This window comes from Lissotriton vulgaris, chromosome 8 (genome assembly GCF_964263255.1).
Source record: "Lissotriton vulgaris chromosome 8, aLisVul1.2, whole genome shotgun sequence".
Lineage (NCBI taxonomy): Eukaryota > Metazoa > Chordata > Amphibia > Caudata > Salamandridae > Lissotriton > Lissotriton vulgaris.
Window position 1 is genome coordinate 1,558,218,745 of NC_141696.1, and position 22,133 is coordinate 1,558,240,877.

General features: G+C 49.7%; 1 protein-coding gene across 3 annotated transcripts in view; it reads right to left on the reverse strand.

The window, feature by feature from the left end:
* The window catches only part of LOC147700402 (uncharacterized), a 136,238-nt gene that overhangs the window by 12,998 nt on the left and 101,107 nt on the right, over window positions 1-22,133 (reverse strand). For 2 of the 3 annotated variants that reach the window (XM_086935753.1, XM_086935754.1), the window contains one exon: window positions 1,667-1,762. The exons of the other annotated variant lie outside the window; for it this stretch is intronic. In XM_086935753.1, coding sequence (XP_086791879.1) covers window positions 1,667-1,762 — 96 coding nt within the window. The remainder of the gene's footprint in view (window positions 1-1,666; window positions 1,763-22,133) is intronic. 3 annotated transcript variants of the gene reach the window in all.

The window sequence follows — 22,133 nt, forward strand, 5'->3', positions numbered from 1 at the left end:
CACCAGTTCTCCCTGCTGCTGCCACTTAGCAGCAATTGCCCAGCTTCGTCCTGACACTCGGTTCATAATGCAGCTTAGTGAAAAAATAAAATGGTAATAAATTAATTTAACTAACATTTTATTTTTCATCTCCATGACTTTTCTGGGGCCATTTTAGTTAGTGGAGTGACACTCTTCTGCCCGAATTGAGGAGCCACTCCTGTTTTTTAGTCTGGGTTGACACTACTTCCAAAGTTAATGCGTAAAAGCACCAATATGGCTAGAGTGTATGTGAGGTTTTGGTGTTTTTTTTCTCTCTCTCTGCCTCTCACACACTCAGAAAAAGTAGTCTTTATGACTACTGGTGAAAAGAGTCACACTTCAACCGTGGAGACATGAGAAGCCACAGGAAGGTCTTTATGAAACTGTAGCCAAGGGTGCTAGTACCCAAGCTAGAATTGTTGGGTGAACCAGGTTTTTTTTAACCATGGGTCTGTTGGTCAAACATCTGCTGCCGGACCAACACTAATACCTCTTTCAGCTTCTCGCAAATTAGGAGTGAGATGTTTTCTGGCTCCATGTTTTTGACCATCATTAGGCTTTGAAGCTCTCAGTCGTGTCTTCAGATCGGTTTGGTGCTATCAATGTCACTGGATAACACTAGGCCGCGAAGATGCACAAATGCCAATGTTAATGGCAGAAAATGAACTGCTGAGGCCCAGTCACTCAGAAACAATTGAGCCCCTTGCGAGACTTTAGTTATCAGGCTGGACAGACATTCTAATAGGATTATTTGTGGATCTATGTCAACTATTGTTGAGCTATTTAATAATATCTTAGAGATAGATAGCATTGCCTCGATTCTACACTTACCAATGATCATCTATTATGGACATCATATTATTCAATACGAACTTCTGGTCCAAACCTTGCCTGGACGTGGCCCAACACATTGTTGATAGATAGGCTGAGGCATGAGTGTCTATCTAGTAATTTGACCTGAGTCTGCTTTGAAGCTAGCCATATCCAATCGGATCAATGTGGACTTCCTTAAGGCTGGCATTATGAGTATTTTATTGACATTATGAGTCTGCTAGGTTCAAGCCTAACCTCAATTGTGGTTAGTTGAGGAGCAGGCTGTGTGAACAAACCCCCCCCGCCATCTCCGTGCCAGAGATGGTGCAGGTAATATAGCAGCCATCTTTTGACTCAATCAATCAATCAGTGGTTTATAAAGCGCACTATTTACCCGGAAGGGATTCAAGCACTTGGACAGATCACACATTGGTTAAGAGGCGATGCTCTAGACTTGTATTCCTGTAATCTGGACCTCCGACAAGATTGTCCATATGTGGGGCGAAGTTTAGATGGCAAGGTAGGGATTCCAAAGAGGGCTGAAAATCAAGTCAGTTTGATGGACACCTGAGGTAGGATAAGAGTGTGATACTAAAAGGAGAATGGTGAACAAGGTGGCTACAATCGGTCTCTCTTTTAAAACTTACGGTTATTGGTGTGTTACAGTCTAATCTTAAATACATTGTGCTCAACAGTTCCTAATGCATATCTAATGTTATTTTAAAATTATGTTCGATAATAATGAAAAACAAATGTCTTCAGCACTCAGGCAGACAAACTCATCTGTGTATCCTGCACTCCGCCCCGTAGCCAATGATACACACCGACTCACCCTCACTTCCTACTTTAACCTCCATCTCCTGGTCGAACATTGTGCTGTTGTCATCTGTAAGGCTCTGTGTCACCCCGGAAGAAGCAAACTGACCACCTAGAGGGAAGACAGAAACATAGGCAAATGCTTTGAAATCTCTGCAGGGCCCCACCACATCTGACTGTTACTTTGAATGACAATGTGTATGCAATGTTTGCCTGCAAATTAGGCATACAGTAACATAATCTGGAAGATAGACTTGCTTCATTGTGTAATTTCTCAATTTATCAGCAACTGAACACACCAGTGTACAGGAGACATTGCAACAGAGATTGGGCCCCACTGCAAGGTGTGAGTTACTGGCCACAAAGGAATAATGGAGTTCGTGAATTTACTACCAACCTTGTTGATTTCACTTTAGACATTGGCTGCAGATAGCACCTAAAGTTTTTTAATTACGAAATGAGCAATAACCAAGCAAATAGTTACCAAAATTGCCTCCAGTACTCGTTCAGTAATTCTCATTTTCTCAATAGAGCCACAAGGTTCCACCTATAATCCCTGCTAGCCCCATCCTGTCCCCGAGTCAGGGTACCCAGTGAGCAAGTGGGGCCCACCTGCATTCGTCTCTGGGGACCAGCACTGATTATTTATCATCAGACTTTCACCCAGAGCAAGAGAAACAATAAACACTCATGAGGGAAAGAAGGCAAAAGGGAAAGATGGAAAGATATAACTCTAGGGGAGGGGGCTGCACTTACCGAGGAGAAATTCAGGGACCTCCTAATAGGGCCCAAAGGGCGAGATAAATATCACAACACATAATAGGTGTATTAGTCACCACAACATGCATATGTATTTTATGTTTATTTGTTCATTTATTATTTATCTAAAAACTTAACATCATAGTAAAATATCAATTGTCATTTAACATCATATTTTTGAGATCATACGGCCAGCAGAGGATTTATTTATTTTATTTATTTATTATAACATTTGTAGAGCGCGAACGAAGGCCCTAGGGCATCTCGGCGCTGATAACTGAAATGTTAGACCCACAAGGGGTGCCTAGGTGAGAGTCAGGATCATAGGTTAAAAAGCCAGGTTTTCAGATTTTTTCGAAAAGACCAGAGGGAAGTGCTGGCCTTGATAGAAAGAGGAAGAGTGTTCCACAGCTTCGGTGCCGCTACGAAAAATCGTCTGTCACCCCAATGGACCGTTTTAGTTCGAGGGACCACCAGGTCGAAGGAGCCGGAGGAACGCAGTGTTCTGGAAGGACAGTAGGGGGTCAAATTCTGAGTGAAGAACACTGGCCCAGTGTTATGTAAGGCCTTGTAGATCAAACACAATGATTTGAACTTGATCCTTTTCTTCACTGGGAGCCAATGGAGTTGCCGTATGATGGGGGACACTGATTGGTATTTTGCGGTTCGCCCTAGCAGCCTGGCTGCCGCGTTCTGGATGGCCTGCATTTTCATTAACACTCTCTCCTGGGCACCTAGGAACAGAGCATTGCAATAATCTAGGGTGGAGAGAACCAGGGCACTAACCAATGTTTTGGCGGCATTTTCGGGCAGGAAGGGCAAGATTTTCTTAATAAGCCGTAGCTTGTAAAAGGCTGAGGAGGAGATCTGGTTGGCGTGGGGGAGGAAGTTCAACCGATCGTCGAACAGAACGCCCAGGTTCCTCACCTTGTTGACCGGTTCTGGGGGCTGACCCATGGATGAGGGCCACCACAAGGGGGACCACTCCGGGGAAAGGTTGCCAAAAATGACAACCTCTGATTTATCAGAGTTTAATTTCAGGCAATTATGGGCCATCCAGCTCCCAATTGCCTGCATGCCGATTGAATGTATCAGCTTTTTGAGGCCCGTCATTCTTGACGGAGAGGACCAATTGGGTGTCATCTGCGTAGGATGTTAGGCTCATCCCATGTGCTCTGATGACATTGGCAAGGTCCGACACATAAATGTTAAACAGTGTCGGACTAAGGGATGAGCCTTGAGGAACACCACATGGCAGTGACAAGGGAGGTGATTCAAATGGTCCTACAGTGACAACCTGGGTCGTGTTAGCCAGGAAGGAGGCAAGAAGATTTTTTGCGTTGCCTCGGATACCTATACTCTCGACACGGTCGACCAAGGTGGAGTGGTCGACCGTGTCGAAGGCCGCCGATAGATTCTGAAACAATAAGGTATTTTGATACAGGCAAGTAGTTTTGTTCGAGTAGAACAGAAGCGACGGGTTATCCTGCGACCGTCACTAATAACAAATGGAGTAACAGCCCTCCATGTGACAACCAGCTCGCCTATTGTAAAAAAGGGGAGAGGTGTAAAGTATGCACAGAGTGGTCCTCACGTGTCGGTCGGGTATGAGGATGGGTGCTTAAGGGTGGACCAGACCTCTCCTGTTGGTATCCTACAGCCAGTCTTTACATTTAGAGGCGAGACCCTTAAACCGTACCATTGAGTCCCTGTATTTGGCCACACACAGTAACCATCTCTATTACCTTAGAAAGTCAGTACTTTCATCCAAGATAGTAGTAAGTGGAGCAGGTGTGATATTGATGCCTATGATTGCACCTAGCATTTCAAACACCTCCATCTATCAGCACCAGGCTAGATGCATGAAGTCAACCAAAGCATGTGCGCTCCGAATACATTTCAGTCAGTATGTAGAACTGAATTGCAAATGCTACTTACCAGTATGCATCTGTTCTTGGCATGTAGGGCTGCTGACATTCATATCTGTGCATAGATCGCCGCCTAGTGTTGGGTCCGGATGATTGCACATTGTTGTCCTGGAAGAGTCTTCGAAGTATCACGAGATAGGTGGCTCCTCCCCTGGACTACAGTGCGCATGGGCATCGGCTCCATCCCCAGATTGTTTTTAGCCATTGGCAGAGATGGAGTGAAGAATGTGAGTGATGACCATGCTATGAGCATATATATATATGAAGACTGCAGCTGCTACAGGCGCCGGGGAGGAGGGTGGGCGATATGAATGTCAGCAGCCCTACATGCCAAGAACAGATGCATACTGGTAAGTAGCATTTGCAGTTCGAGGCATGTGGGCTGCTGAATTCATATCTGTGCATAGAATACATAGCAGTCCCTCCATTAGCGGCGGCCGCCCGTGCCAGCTGCAGCAGTCTGAAAAAGCGTCTTGAGAACAGCCTGACCAACAGCTGCCTGCTGTTTGGAGTGCACGTCTACACAGTAATGTTTAGTGAAAGTATGTGTAGTAGACCATGTGGCTGCTCTACAAATATCTTCTAAGGGAATGTTACCTAGGAAAGCCATAGAGGCCCCCAACTTCCTGGTGGAGTGGGCTCTCGGTGGGATAGTGAGAGTGCGTTTAGCTTTAGCGTAACAGATCTGAATGCATTTCACAATCCACCTAGCGATCCCAGCTTTGGAGATAGCGTTTCCCTTGTGGTGTGAGGCAAAAGCAACGAAAAGCTGCTTGGTTTTGCGGAAATCTTTTGTCCTGTCCACATAGTACATCAAGGCTCTTTTAATGTCAAGGGTGTGGAGCATCCGCTCCGCCAGCGTCTCTGGGTTTTGGAAAATCACCGGCAACTCAATTGTCTGGTTCATATGGAATTGAGACACAACCTTGGGTAAGAATTTAGGGTTAGTGCGGAGCACAACCCTGTTAGCATGTACTTGGAAGAAAGGTTCCTGGATGGTGAGCGCCTGCAACTCGCTAACCCTCCGTAGCGATGTAATTGCTACTAAGAAAGCAACCTTCCAAGTCAGAAACTGAAGCTCACAAGAGTGCAGTGGCTCAAAGGGAGGACCCATCAGTCTTGTAAGAACCACATTGAGGTTCCATTCTGGAGCTGGTGGGGTCCTTGGTGGAATGACTCTCTTGAGTCCTTCCAGAAAAGCCTTGATAGCAGGTACCTTAAAAAGTGACAGGTGTTGCCTATTCTGGAGGTATGCTGCCATAGCAGACAGGTGAATGCGGATGGAAGAGTACGCCAAATTGCATTGATACAAGTGGAACAGGTAACCAATGATGTTTTGAATGGAAGCATCTAGCGGGTCAATATCGTGGTTAACACAGTAAATGACAAACCTCTTCAATTTAGCCGCATAACAAGCTCTAGTAGTGGGCTTTCTTGCCTCCCGAATGATGTTCATGCAATCGGGAGGAAGACTGAGGTAGCCAAACTCTAGGACTTCAGGAGCCAGATCGCCAGGTTGAGCTGTTGCGGATCTGGGTGCTGAATGTCGCCATGGCTCTGCGTCAGAAGGCTGGGAGTGAGATGAAGCCTTTGATGCGGTACCACGGAGAGTTCCAGAAACGTGGTGTACCACGGTTGGCGAGCCCACGTTGGAGCAACCAGGATGAGGGTCATCGAGTGTTGCCTGAGCTTGCGTGCCACCAGCGGTATCAGAGGTGCTGGGGGAAAAGCGTACGCAAATCTGCCTGACCAGTTCATCCACATCGCATTGCCCTGTGATTGCGGGTGTGGGAACCTGGCGGCGAAGCTTTGGCATTTTGCGTTCTCCTCTGTGGCGAACAGGTCTATCTCTGGATGACCCCACCTTTGGAAGTACGGTTGGAGTACGGATGGATGTATCTCCCACTCGTGCATTTGATGGCTGTGCCTGCTGAGCAGGTCCGCCATCTGGTTGTCCTTGCCCGGGAGATGCTCCGCCATGAGGAAGATGTTCCTCTGAATGGCCCACTTCCACATGCTCTGAGCCAGATGAGGCAGCTGCGGAGAGTGTGTGCCTCCCTGCTTCTGAATGTAGTACATGGCTGTCATGTTGTCCGTCCGGATCAACGCGACCTTGTTGCATAGATGTACTTTGAAGGCTTTGAGTGCCATGAAGATTGCCATCAGTTCGAGAACATTGATGTGCATCTTCCGTTGCTGTTGCGTCCATAGTCCCTGCACTGTGTAGTGGAGTACATGCGCTCCCCATCCCTGGAGAGAAGCGTCCGTTGTCAGGATAATCTGCGGCACAGGCTCTTGGAATGGTCGGCCCTTGCAAAGGTTTTGTGGATTCCACCAATGCAGAGAGTTGTATGCCCGACCGCTCACCAACACTAGGTCTGTCAGTTGCCCATGAGCCTGAGTCCACTGACGTGCCAGGCACTCCTGAAGCGGACGCATATGTAGCCTCGCGTGCGGGACAATGGAGATGCAGGAGGCCATCATGCCTATCAACTGCATGAACACCTTCGCTGGAAGCGAGTGTTGAGGTCTGAATCGTTGGATCAGCGTTTGGATACTGGCGATTCTCACTGAATTTGGCTGCGCAGTGGCTGCCAGAGTGTTTATTGTCGCGCCCAGATACTGTCGTACATGGGCGGGCTGGAGATGGGATTTCGGGTAGTTCAGAGAGAATCCCAGATCGTGCAGGAGGTGAATGGTGCGGGACACGTGGTCGGCGCACTGTTGTTCTGTTTTTGCTTGAATGAGCCAGTCGTCCAGGTAAGGGTAGACGTGGACGTTCTGGCGTCGCAGATGCGCCGCCACAGTCGCCAGGCACTTCGTAAAGACCCTTGGCGCTGTGGTGACCCCGAACGACAGAACCCTGAACTGGTAGTGCTGGTCTTGGATCGTGAATCTGAGATACTTCCTGTGGGAAGGATGCAGGGGGATATGAAAGTATGCGTCTTTTAGATCCAACGTAGCCAGGAAGTCCCCCCGTTGAAGCAGAGGGAGGACCTGCTGCAACGTGAGCATATGGAAATGCTCCGAGAGAATGTACCAGTTGAGGGGCCTGAGGTCCAGGATGGGCCGCAGGGAACCGTCCTTTTTGGGGATTAGAAAGTCCAGAGAGTAAACTCCTGTACCCCTTTCCTGCAGTGGGACGAGCTCTATTGCGCCTTTTTGCAGCATGACCTGAACTTCCTGCTGCAACAAGAGCAAGTGCTCGCCGGACATAGGACGGCTTCTTAGAGGTATGTTCGGTGGAGTGGAGGTAAGTTCCAGACAGTAACCGTACTGGATAAGAGACTTGACCCACCTGTCTGTGGTGATGGATTTCCACGCGGGCAGGAACTGCTGGAGTCTTCCCCCGACCGGTGTTGTGTGGTCGGGGGGCAGTGACAAGGCGTCACTGCTTGTTGGCGGCGGTGGACCTGGAGCTGTTGTTTCCACGTCCCCTGCCTTTGATGTTGTTGCCTCTGTAGCCACCTCTACCCTTGTTGGTGTATGAGGTTTGGGTATTGCCTTTGTAGTACTGGGTGGATTGCGATGCCTGACCCCTTGAGGTGCCTCTGGTATTGGAGCGGCGAAAGGAGCCACCCCGAAACTGCTGAGACTGAAGGGCCCCCATAGACTTAGCAGTGTCCGTATCTTTTTTCATTTTCTCCAGCGTCGCATCCACCTCAGGGCCAAACAAATGGTCAGGATTAACCGTCTGGTTCAGGATGGTCGTTTGTATATCAGGTTTAAACCCTGAAATCCTAAGCCATGCATGCCTTCTGAGCAACACACTAGTGTTGATTGCCCTGGATGCCGTATCAGCCAAATCTAGCGCACATTTTATGGAAGCGTTTGTGATGAGCTTTCCCTCTTGAATTAACATCTCCCCTGCCTCCTTGTACTGGTCAGGCAAGTGCTGCAGTAGTGCTTCTAGGGTGTCATAATGAGCCCTATCGTAGCGTGCAAGTAGGGCCTGCGTGTTTGAGATGCGCCAAATGTTAGCTGCCTGTGCAGCAATCCGTTTCCCTGAGGCCTCAAATATTTTCGACTCTTTGTCTGGGGGAGGAGCGTCACCAGTTGTCTGTGAGTTCGCCCTCTTGCGAGCGTTGGAAACAACCAAAGAGTCTAGTGGCAAGTGTCCCTTGATATATGTTGGATCCGAGGGCGCTGCCTTATATTTTTTATCAATGCGTGGATTGATGACACGTGCCCGAGTGGGCTCCTTGAAGACCTCCTGCGCGTGCTTGAGCACTCCCTTGAGCATTGGCAAAGTTTTGATTGACTTTTCGGCCACAGAGAAAGTGTCAAATAAAAAGTCCACATCCACAGGATCGGAGTGCAGCTCGACATCGTGGTTAGCTGCAGCTCTCTCGATTAGCGCGTTGAAGGCAGCAGAGTCCTCCGTTGGCGAAGTTTTTGCCGCAAAGAGATGCGGTTCCTGACCCGACTGCGGGTCCTCAGGGTCGCCTCCGGCAGACCAAGGTTCATGTTCCTCCTCCGGATCCGAGTACGCCGGATAGTTGTACTCGACCTCCTCCTCGTCGTCATCCCCCACGGTAGAGCGAGTTGGGGAACGCGGCAGGTCACTTGGGGACGCCGGCGCCAGAGGCGCTGAAGTACCCGCAGAGTCCCTTTTGTTTTTTAGAGGAATGCGAAAGTGTTCCAGCACCGGCTCCGTGGTGATTTTTCTCTTGAGGAGGGACAGTTTCCCAGTATTGGCGTCGATGATGACTTCACGACGTTCTTCCTCCGCGAGTGGTTGGAGCCGAGGTTTAGGCACCACCGGAGACGCTTTGGGCGTCGACACCTCCTTCGAGGGCACCCCAGCCACCTGCTTCGAAGCGAAGGCCTTCGGCGTCGACTTCGGCGGTAGGGTGAAGCGGATAGGCGCTTGTGCCTTGGACGGCTTCAGCGCGGGCTTCGACACCCCGGCTTCAGGGTCGGGAAGCTCCGCGGCCTTTCAAATCCGTTGCAGGGACTCCTGGACCTTCTTCGAAAGGGCTGGAGAGGGAGTGACCGCCTCGCTTGATTTCCCTGATTTGGGAGTGGCGTCGGCGAGAGGCACCGTCTTCGGAGTCGACGCGGTACCGTCCTTGGCTCCGACGGCCGGGGCCGGGGAAGCCAGAGCTTTGGGATCGCCTTGACGCTTCTTCGAAGCCTTCTTCGGGTCGTCGACCGCGACCATCTTCGGCGCCGACGCAGCCGCGTCGGACGACTTTGCCTTCGGCACCGACCCTGATGCCTTCGGGTCGGCCATCTTGGCGGGACTGTCCATGTCGGCCATTTTGGATTTTTTAGGTTTTGACGCCTCCAGAGCCTTCTGTACGGCTTTCACTTTCGGTTTCGAAGCCGGAGCTGTTGAACTTTCGTTTTTGAAAATGTGAGTGGCACCTCCAAAATGTCCGTGGCCGGGCTCGTAGGCGGGGCTGCTGGACTAATAACATGGTCTTGGGTAAGGCCCGAAGGCGATCCCTCGACCTGGGCCGCAGGAAGGGGGTCGACCCCTGAGTCAGTCCGGGGGTGCTCCTCCTCAGAGCTATCCCCCACGGCGGCAATGGCCGTATCGTCGTCCCCTACCTCATCGTCGGCTTCGTCAAACTCCTCGTCCCCTGCGTCGTAGGCCTCCCCCTCGGACGCAGGGCTAGAGTCCGAAACCTGCTAGACATCGCCTCCGACGTCTTCCTCGAAGATGTTGTCCGGCGGGGGCGCAGACAGTTTGGCCTGGAGTCTCGCAGCCCGACGAATCTTGAGGGTCTTCTTGCACCGGAACTTCGAGCAGGCCATGCACCTGGCCTCGTCGTGGTCCGGCGACAGACAAGTGTTGCACACTGGGTGCACGTCGAGGTGCGAGTATTTCGCGTTGCAAACCGGGCACCGTTTAAACGGAGTCCGTTCCATGTCTGGAGCGTCTTGTAGGCCCGTCCGCGCCGACAGCACGCGGAAGGGCAGCGAGAGTTCGGAAATGGAGAAAACAGTAAACCCGAACGAAAACGATACCGGCGCCAAGCCTAAAGACCTTTTGGTCTCGAGTTAAGTGAGTTAACAACTATCGGTTCCGACAGAGGGAACCGACACACATCCGAACCCAATGGCGGAAAAAAACAATCTGGGGATGGAGCCGATGCCCGTGCGCACTGTAGTCCAGGGGAGGAGCCACCTATCTCGTGATACTTCGAAGACTCTTCCAGGACAACAATGTGCAATCATCCGGACCCAACACTAGGCGGCGATCTATGCACAGATATGAATTCAGCAGCCCACATGCCTCGAACCTGTACATTTGGGTCGGGGTGCAGTAAAGGGAGAGAATGTGGCACAGTGGCCAGAACTGCTAACTCAGGAGGTGGGGGATCCGGGTTCGAGTCTCAGCGACGGCATAACATACTGTGAATCTGGGCAAATCACTTAACCTTCTCGTGCCCATGGACTTTGCCTGGATACTCTCACGGGTAATAAGCAGCGATACATACATCTACAAACTGAACTCAACTATAGCCTTGTTTAATATTGAAAATGCCAATAAACAAACTAAGGGGGGTGAAGAGGTGCTGTAGAGCATGGGCTAACCCTCCTCTGACACAGACGTTTACACAAAGTACAGAGCCCAACTCAATTGTATCCATAAAAGTACCCTTCCATCAACGAGAAAAGAATCTTTTTGCTTTGAAGAACTCTCACCCACCAGGGATGCCCATTGGTGCCATGCTTCATCAAAGAGCTCCATCTCGTTTGGTGTCCCACGGCGGGCAAGTGCTTCTGGGCTCTCGGGGAGTGTAGGGTTCCTTAGCTATTGGGCATCATAAAGCTTTATTGGAGGAGCCAACTCGCCCATGGAGTCACTTCTTCAGTCCTGGCACAAGTGGAGCTCTGTGCTGGGTCCAGAGAGCATCAGGGTCATCCTTCGGTCTTTTCTCCAGTCCAGTAGTTATCAGAGGATTGAGTATCTGGTTCACCACTTTCTTGCCATCTTCATGTTTGTGGGAGGAGAAGACCCACTAACCAATGTGGAAATAGTTCCCACGTGGCAACTCTTCCCACTTTACATCACTTCCTAGGGGCTTGGCCACCAATCAATCACAGGAAACCCTGCCTTACCCAAATGCAAGCCGGCACAAACCTTCTTCCCTTGTGGGGAGCCCTGAGCACACCCCTGGGGTACACCCAGCATAATGAGCCACTCCTCCTGGAAAACTGCTTCTGCAACACGTTTCCCTCTCTGGTAGAGATTCCAACCTATCTGCCTCCACAAAGGTCCAGGCATTTGAATGTGGGATCACCATTTGCTACACTGATTACCCTCTTTGCAGCTGGGCCATCTGTGGCCACTGTCCAATAGTCATCCTACTGGAGGAGATCACACCTCCACCCTTCAGCAATTTTTCCTAATCTTAGTAGAAGAACCTGGAAAGGGCATCTGCATTTGCGTGGTTACTCCCAGGTCTGCAATCTGTAGGGATATGGAGCTTCTCTATTTGGAGTTCTCTTCTTATCTGCATGAGCCACCTAGGAGGGCTGTCATCGGTTTGAAGTGAGTCCTAAAGAGGTAGGGTCTTAACTTCTTCAGAGACCAAACCACAGTAAAGGTTTGCCTCTCAATGGCACTCCAACGCTTCTCTCTGTAGAGGAGTTGCCTACTAATGAAGGCAACTGTTTTTTATCTAGCCCTCATCATTTGCCTGTAACAACACTGTCCCAAACCCATGTTCTGAAGCCTCTGTCTGGACAAGGAACTCTGCCTTAGTAGTCAGGCCTGCCTACTGCAGGACCAAAAGAATGTCCTTTAGGTGGGCAGATGTTCTTCCAAGCTGGAACTGAATGCAGCAGTATAATCTAAGTACACTGCACTGAATGCTCCCAACCCAGACTGCTTCCTTCATGGTGTTAATGGCCTTTGACACCCTGCAAATCAAAGTACTTTCCTTGGCTGTTACTTAGGGGTGAATTCTGTCAAGGGATTCTGTCAAGGGAGGGGCACAATAATGCCATACCCCTACATCAACCACCTGTAATACTCACATAGGCCCAAAAATGCCCTGAGTGGGGGTTCGGTCTTGTGAGGCCTTCAAATTGTCTGGAGCATGGGTGGGAGAGGCAGTACATGTCCTCTGCCCACAGGGTGGCCTAGGTATACAACAGACCGCTGCTCTATTTGTCAATTATTTGCTTTAGTAGTCATGGCCTGCCTACTGCAGGACTGTTAAAATCTGGTTTGCGATGTCAACATAATCAGCGCCACCTTGTCCCTTCTCAGGCCCGTACGCTCTAGTAAGCAGCAGCCATTTTTATAGCATCATAGCCCCTCTGCCCCTCGCCGATCGCCAGCGCGTTCCCCTGGCGCTACGGACACCCCCCCCCTCTCTGACCACCCCCTGCTCTCTCTGTGGAAAATTAATTCGTATTGATAAACATTGTCTGCACCGTCTTGCCTTTTTCCCAATGCCACACTTTTGTCATGCACTGCGGCCATTTTAGATGCCTAGACCAGGCCCACTCTCTGCACGCCGCCGGTCCTCAGCACGGCTCCCCACTCTCGCAAGCATCTCCCCCACGCACTGGTCACCCCCGCTCTCTCCCTCTTGCATGGGCCATAAACCCCTCCATCTGCGCTGCTCTTCCCTGAGAATCACGCCCCGTGCCAGCCCGACATCTCCCTTTCATCCTATTCACTACCGCACCCTCTGACACTCCTCTTCCTCTGTGTCCGATTGTCCAGGCCGGTCCCAGGCTATCACCTAGCCCTGCGGATGCAGTTTATGGCCCCAACTATAAAGAATCACCCCTCTTCAAAGGAGTTATAGTAGATCAAGGCCCCCCCCCACCCCGTGCAATCCGATTAGATACACCCGTCCGGGAATCGACAGAGTATCCTGCTGTGGAATAGTCATCACTTACTGTAGATATGTGTGGGAACGGGCTCAAAGTGGGGATTCCAAGGATGTCTTTCCGTACATCAAAGCCTTAACAAGACTGTGTCACATGTAATAAAGCTATAAACCTGTGTATAAGAAGCCAGGCCTCAGAGATGCAGTTAGAGCACCTCCCGAAGACATTCTGTGTGCGTGTCCGAAATGACAGGCTCTCCTCATGAGAAATAAAACCCTGTTCTTGCGTTCCAGCTTCCAGCGCCTGTCTCTTTATTTGGTAACTATTTGCTATAGGAAATCAGAGGCGTCCTTGCGCCAACAGCCTGGGCATTCGACAGTAACTTGCTGTTTTTTCCTCAATTGGCGTCCCAACACGGGGCCCATCAGCGACATGTGGGTTCAGTAAGAGAGGTCCTGACGACGGGGTGAACGTCTAAACGATTGGAGTATACCTGACTGGAGAGGACCCTCGTCTGGCTGCCGATCGAGTGAACTTCACCGATTCTGAACGGACCTCTCTTGAATGACCTGCTGCCCTGACTGGGACCCCACAGGAGTGCTGTGGTAAAACTGGAGTAAGAGGACGATCGGGCGCTGGAAGGGGAAGGCGAAGAACTGTCCTCGTGGTCCGGGTAAGGTTAAGTAGGACGTTTTTACGTCTGATTGGCAGGATAGTTTTATCCACCTGATTGACTATTTGATTGATTGTTTGTATCGGAATTGTTTGAAAATACTAGTATTATTCGTTGATTGGTTCGTTTAGCCTTGGTCGCTACTTGACACATTGGTCCTCTTTGGAGATTCTCTGTCTACAAACGAAGAGGAATACGAAGATTCTCTCTTCCTTTGCAGGTAGTGAAGGGTAGGTAACGCGGACCTTTGTCCCCCGTCGTAACCCGTCGTGCCTATCTCTTTCTCACCATTTGATTGTTTGATTGTCCGAACACTGGTTGTTTGATATTGGTTCTTTGGAGGTATTCTCTGCTTACAAATAACGCGGAATAGAGACATTCCGTCTAGTCTTTGCAAGCAGTGAAAAGATGGGTAGTGCAGACCTTTGTCCCCCCTTTTGTAATCTGTCATGCCTATCTTCTCCCCACTGATTGGTAATTGGTTCTACCCGGACCATTTATTAGAGGTAGCTTGTCCGGCCCCACCGGAGGGCACCCCTAATAAAGAGGACACATATATATAAAATGCGGATTAGACACGGTACCTTCCAAGCAAATTATGGCAAAACGAAAGGAATCGAACAAAATCAGTAGGCCACTGATAGGATCCTTTTTGACCCTGCTAAAACAAGAAACACTAGAAAATAGCCCTCCGCAAAAAGTTTGAAACCAGGGGGAGGAGCCAAGCTCGTGGTCGAGATGGCCACGAGGTAGCTCGGCTCCGCCGCCCTCGCTGCCTAAGCATGCCTGCCCAACCACCCACCCCGCCCAATAAACGACAAACCCTATACAAATAAAAGCCCGCTGATACCCACTATCGGCGTCACCAGATTGGGCTAGATCACGCACAATTGGACTATGTCTTTTTCTGGTTATACAGTAACATCTTTGTGCTCGTTGCCACATTACAAATATATAGCACTCCAACAAAAGTAGTAGGATTAAAACACTTTAATAACAGATATAAATATATATAACGCTCCAACAAAGTAAACTCGTTAAAAAACATTTTTAAACAACTATTTACATGGCAGCCCGCTGCAACGTCCATCCCAAAGCATTCATCGTCCGCTTGACACTGTCCCTGCCCCTCCCTCCCCGGAGTAGCAACAATGGGCTGCTTTGGGCTGTCTTTTAGTCGGCTTTGGGCTATAAAAAGCCTACAAAATCCGTCGGCCTGTGAGGCGGCATCAGTAGCGGACCGTTGTGCGAATAGGCCGGAGGCAGCACAACGCGCCGAGATCCGGACGGCACCGTGGTGGTGTCCAGCAAGTTGCTGCACTGGTCTGGCCATCCTACAATGCTGCGCCGAAAGACGGCGTGGGGCGCCCCGGAAGGGGAGGCGACGCGAACGGGCCTCCCCCGCCTCCCCAGGTGGAGGCTCCTCAGCTGCAGTGGGGCGCCCCTTGGCGTTTCACTCGCCGACCAGCTGAGTTGCGCCCGCTCTTGCGGCACGGTGCCTCACTCTGCCAGCTGAGTTGCGCCCGCTCTTGCGGCACGGTGCCTCACTCGGCCAGCTGAGTTGCGCCCGCTCTTACGGCACACTGCCTCGCTCGACCAGCTGAGTTTCGCCTGCTCTTGCGGCTACAGCGTCTCACCCGCCATCCAGCTGAATTGCGCCCACTCCTGCGGTGCAGCGATAGGCGGCTGCCACGGAGCTCACGACATGGCGGTCGGCTCCACAGAATTGAACCTGACCTGCAAGGATGGCTCTGGGCAACCCTGGAACTCGGACGCTTGCCTGCTAGGGCATGGGCCCCACTCCCGAAAGCGTCCCTTCAGCCTTGAAGATTCTACAAAAGTCACCGGGGCCCCCGACTCCCGCAGGCTTCCGGTGAGGAGCGGCTGCCATGATTGCTAGCGGAATGGCCACGACGGAGCCACAAGATGGTGGTGCTCTCATGCTGACGCCAGCTTCAGTCTGAAACATCCAGAAACACTGTAGACTACCAATTCGATCAGTTCCGGTGGAGCCCCAACGTAACCCGGTAGGGAAGAACTTGCCCTCCCCTCCTTTGACTGATGGTTCCTGTTGCCTATCTCTTCTGTTGTAATTTAACGGAACCCTTTTTTGACTGCCGAAAGGGGTTCTGGTCCGACCGCTGGTTGGTGGAGACATTTTGACTATATTCTGGACCTGCCCGGCCTCGCCCAAAATGGCGCCGGTATAAATGAGGCTCGCAACTCCTTGTTGTGTACTGGTTGCTCAGCCTTGATATCACAAGATATGTATGCAGTTTTGAAGCACATGGTGGGCGGGGACGGGTACTGATTGAACATTTGGACATCCCTATTGATATTAAGTTCTAATGTATTATTGATTACTGTACTATTGAAAGTTCGAATTGACGTTACTCATGGTACTGGCCCGCAAATGTATATCTAGATAATTTTATTGTAACTAGTTCTGTCATACTTTGATTATAAAATTTACGTCCACCGATTCCGCAACTGTTAGACACCTTAGTTCCCGCAACCTACTGGCCCGCCCGTTACGTTTTTCTACAGTGTAAATGTCCCCTCATCATGTACGATTCCAGTTTGCTCCGTGGCCGGCCCACGTGGTTATAGGCCCGTATTTGTATCCTGACATTTTCACAATAAAGGTTTTAAAACAAAACATGGTAGTAGCACCTGGATTGGTAAAGTTTTGAATAATAGCCACTGTTTTCGAATAAGTAAAAGGCAAATGAAATAAAGCAGTCCGATTACATGACGGTTAAAAGGTATAGTACGCAGAAATGCTGTAAAGATAAATGGTCAAGGGCTGTGGTGTTTTCCACTCCTGCAGCATAAAATGATCGATAAGAATCCGATATTCAGACCGATCAGCAACTAAGACAGTAGACCGAGCCTCTTCTGCTCAACGGCTCCCTCGTGGGACGAAGAAACGCCCTTTTTTTCCCCCTCGAAATAGGAATATTTACTTGCAGGACAGTTGTAAATTTCCCGAGAAAATACATTAGCCTGGAACATTGTTAGTGATAAACTCTAAATGCATCTGGGTCCTCGGAACCCAAAGACTTCGTAGTCTTTGCTTTACATGCCACGTGTATCAGGGAAATTGTTTCAGATGCTCCTAAACTACTCCAAAGGAATACCATCTGACCCCTCTAGTTTCCATGCCCGGCGAATAGGAACGACCCTGTACTACTGCAGATCATTCCTCTTCTCCGAATGAGAACATGGATCCGTCACCCCCTCACTTTACACTGACCACCTCTGGTTTTGACCCTTCCCTGCACACGGTCTGTGATACCGCACTCGAGCGATCTATGTAATAAACAGCCTACCATTGATTTTCCTTTCCGCACTACCAGTTCCCCTGGGCTTAGATGTCGAGATGCCAGGGTCGGCGTCCCGCGGAGATAAGTCGAGTACGTGGTAAGTAAAGACTTTTTTTGTGTTTATGCTCGCTGATGTGCTTTGAACGCTGCCCCCTCCCCTTCTTCCCCCTTTTCTGCAGGTCGCATCGGTACTTCGACTGGATTATGGAGAAGACCTAAGACTCACCATGTTTCGCGCAGAAATTCGGCTAGCACTGTAAGATGGTACATTGTATGCGGGGGCTATCCCTGGGAACGCGAGGAATTTGTGTGGTTTGAATGTGCGCATGAATGCCCTGATGCGTATAGCTTGACCAAATACGTTTTGCACACGTCTAGACCAATAAGAGAATGCTTTGTGTGTGACTAAAGTAGTGATCGAACAGTCGATGGAATGGGGAAAGTGGGCCTGAACATGGTGCCTACATGCGACGAACAAACAAAGACATAGATAGCACTTCCTTACTCAGAACCGACTGTCTTACTCTGAAGCTAGCGACTGGGAGGATGGCCTGCATCAGAAACTTGATGGGTTGTCGCAGTATGACAAAACGTGACTCCAGCTGACACCCCAAATATGCCACCAAAATAGCGCATGCCAATGAGCGGATTCATACGCCGACTAAATAAGAAAAAGTCAAGGAGTACCCCGGGTTGAGGTTCACCAAAGCCCCCCACCTAGAAACTATGGATGTTGTCAATGTTTTAGATTTACCCCCTTCTTCTTGCACCCTCGTAGACATGGAAGTGAAAGCTGCACCATTGCCCCCCGACTGACACCCTCCTTTGCCTCAGCTTGGATCATCATTTGCTAAAATGTTCGAAGACCCCACCGTGAGTATAAGCACAACCGGATTGGTCCCCGACCAATTGACAAAGAGTAAGTATTTTCAACAGGGGCCACCAGCGAAGGTTGCCGACAATTAGGGAGGAAGAAAAGGTAAAAAGCGACCTCCAAATGAATTACGGAGAATACTGAAAATACGCAGCATGTAAAGAAGGAGGAAAGGAAAAGAAAGGTCCCCCTTACCCAAAATAGCTCTGTGTCTTCGTCTCAGGTTTCTGTGTTTGATGTATGTACTGTTATACCCCTCCCGGTATTTGTGTGTACGTGAACGTCAAATTTATGTTTTCCCTCGGCTTGTGTTCTTATACGTAAACCTGACCCGTGTTGCTCTATGTTGTGTGTGCACCAAGTAGCCTATTATCCTATACGTTTGTCTCTCTCTCACTCTACCTTTTTAATGTCGTACATGTACCAAATAGCCTACTTGATGCACATGTCTCTCTCTCTCTCTCTCTCTCTCTCTCTCTTTCCCCCTCTCTCTCTCTCTCTCTCTCTCTCTCTCCCTCGCTCTCTCTCTCTCTCCCTCGCTCTCTTTCTTCCTCGCTGAAGGCTCCCTTGCCCCCTTTTAAATAAATGATGATACTGTACCTCCTCGGTATATGTATAATTGGCTTAAACTCGACAGGGTTCAAACAAATTAACAGAGACAAAACAACAGTATTTTGCCACGCTAATACCTCTCCTTTCTGTAAAATGATGGAACTTAATTGGCTGAGAAAGAAAGGACAGGTAAGACGACTGATGTCCCCCAATCTGGCCCCTATTACGGGAACTATATGTCCGTGGTTTTTGTTGTTTTAGGGCTCTAACAACCCCACCTCCATTGCTCAGACCGCACCGCCTATGGCCCAAAAGTAGGACGTCTAAACACCCCCGTTCCTCCAGAAAAGTCCCAGTTCTGTACTAGCCGTCCCTGGACATTTTAAGAAATAGCTGATGACCTTGTTTTTGAAGATGCATCGCTTAAAACTGTTAAAGGTTAACAATAGTCTCCAGCAAGAAAAATGTTTAGCTTGTGTTCCTCCCCGAATAGATACTTGTGAGTCCCTGACAGTAGCACTTTGCACTTTTTCATAACCTTAGCAATCCTTGGAGAAAAATATGAATAAACAAGGCTTGTGTTGGAAGGATGAGTCTCTACCGGAAAAACCGGTTCGGATTTTGACAGGCCAGGTAGTTGATAGATGTCAGACTTCCTACCACGTTTGTAAAATACAGGAATCAACACCTAATAAACGTATGACGAAAATACTTGGGAATACTTGCAAACCTGCAACACAGCAATGACTTATGAGTTAACAGCATACCCCGATGTAAGGATTAATAAGCATCCACCCTATCATGACCGATGAACGTTTCCCCAGCTACTTGGGGTTGGGAGAGAAATTGATGTGTGTAAACGTCTTCCCCTCCCAGTCTTCTAAAAACTTGTTTTTTTTACTTGTATGGATAGCGTGCAGTTGTCGGAGGAGAGGGGCCGGACGCGACGCACAAGCCTGACGGCAGATCGTGGAGCATCTATGACCTCGACCAAGGCGGAGCCACAGAGCAAAGAGATGTGGGACAAGGCACCATTCTCAACGTGGAAAGAAAAGGAAAAAGACAGGGCTGCCCAGAAGCCCCGGTATGTTGATCAACTCGTGCCGGAAGTCCCAGCCCATCGAGCCCGATTGATGGGCCCACCTGCTTGAAAATTTCTGCTCCCCTTGGTCCATCCAGATCTGACCCCACTCCACCCTCTCTTCCCTCGGCCTACCAAAGCACGCCCCTACACCCCCCCTTTTTTTCTTTCATATGGGATTTTGAACTTGACTTAACGAAACAAGAACAAAATGCGGGAACCCCGCCAAAAGGTACCTATGACAAAATTAGTTAAGGAACAGGACAAAACAGGATTGTGACCCAAGAGTAAAGAATGGTCACCCCCCCCCCCCCCCCTGCAGCGTGGAAACTTGGATTTGGGCCGGACCTTGGCCCCACCGCCGGTGCTCAACAGTGCCAACGAAAGAAGAAGAACAACGAGAGCCTACCAGTGATGGCTCGCTGTAATAGGACACTGGGAAGAAGAACTCCCTTTTTGACCATTGCCCTCCCCCTCTGACTGTAACTCATGTTGAGTTGAATTCCTCTCCCAACCACCTTCGAGATATTACATCGGTCACTTCAAACTGTACATTGATAGTTAAGAAACATTAACTCGACATAATGACGATTGTGTACCATCAGCCGTACACATGAATGTACTGTCTAGTTTGACCCCCACGAAGTCTAGGCCTTACGTAAATGTACGTAATATCCTTTGTTCTGCCAGAACGTTTTATGATACCATGTTTATGTTCAAACGAGCTTCCCTCCTCCCATCTCCGGTCTGATGTATGACGCAGCTGATGTAATTTTGTATGCTCTACCTCCTCGCCTATCACATCAACTACATGTAATTATGTACAATTCTGTCAGATTATTTCTGTCTGTCCTAAGACTCTGTACTGTAAAGAGAACGCCTGAAACGATTTATGATGTCGGGGTTAAGAATTTAATGAAGGTGGGTGTCGGCTAGACAAGCTGGCTAGATATGTTGAAAAGGGGGGACTGTTAAAATCTGGTTCGCGATGTCAACATAATCGGCGCCACCTTGTCCCCTCTCAGGCCTGTACGCTCTAGTAAGCAGTAGCCATTTTGAAAGCATCATAGCCCCTCTGCCCCTCGCCGATCGCCAGCGCGTTCCCCATGCGCTACGGACACCCCCCCCTCTCTGACCAGCCCCTGCTCTCTCTGTGGAAAATTAATTCGTATTGATAAACATTGTCTGCACCGTCTTGCCTTTTTCCCCAATGCCACACTTTTGTCGTGCACGGCAGCCATTTTAGATGCCTGGACCAGGCCCACTCTCTGCACGCCGCCGGCCCTCAGCACGGCTCCCCACTCTCGCAAGCATCTCCCCCACGCACTGGTCACCCCTGCTCTCTCCGTCTTGCATGGGCCATAAACCCCTCCATCTGTGCTGCTCTTCCCTGAGAATCACGCCCCGTGCCTGCCCGACACCTCCCTTTCATCCTATTCACTACCGCACCCTCTGACACTCCTCTTCCTCTGTGTCCGATTGTCCAGGCCGGTCCCAGGCTATCACCTAGCCCTGCGGATGCAGTTTATGGCCCCAACTATAAAGAATCACCCCTCTTCAAAGGAGTTATAGTAGATCAACGTCCCCCCCCCCCCCACCCCGTGCAATCCGATTAGATACACCCGTTCCGGGAATCGACAGAGTATCCTGCTGTGGAATAGTCATCACTTACTGTAGATATGTGTGGGAACGGGCTCAAAGTGGGGATTCCAAGGATGTCTTTCCGTACATCAAAGCCTTAACAAGACTGTGTCACATGTAATAAAGCTATAAACCTGTGTATAAGAGGCCAGGCCTAAGAGATGCAGTTAGAGCACCTCCCGAAGACATTCTGTGTGCGTGTCCGAAATGACAGGCTCTCCTCATGAGAAATAAAACCCTGTTCTTGCGTTCCAGCTTCCAGCGCCTGTCTCTTTATTTGGTAACTATTTGCTATAGGAAATCAGAGGCGTCCTTGCACCAACAGCCTGGGCATTCGACAGTAACTGGCTGTTTTTTCCTCAGGACCAAAGGCATTTCCTTTTGGTGGGCAGATGTTCTTCCAGGGTGGAACTGAATACAGCAGTACAATTTAAGTACACTACACTGAATGCTTCCAAACCAGACAGAACCCTGTTTGCCAACCTTTGGAAGTGGCCCTCTTGAATTGGAAAAGCATACCTCTCCTTGGGTCCCCTGGTGAGGGCATCTGCCAGTAATCTCAAGTCAAACCAAAGGTTACCTTAGCTTAGGTACTTAGCAGCTCCCAACTGATCAATGAACTCATCAGCTCTTGGGATGGGTTGGGCATCACTCTTGTGACTTTTGTGGGTATCTCACCATGTTTGCCTGTACTCTTCTGGGGTATGGCCAAGCGTGGTTATTAGAGCCTCTTTCATGTGGGGGTAGGACTCTGCTACACCTTCCTCTAAGGTCAATAGCCTATCCCTCTCATCCACTGGGACTAGTTCCCAAAACAAGGATCCCCAATACTGAGGTCCTATCGTTC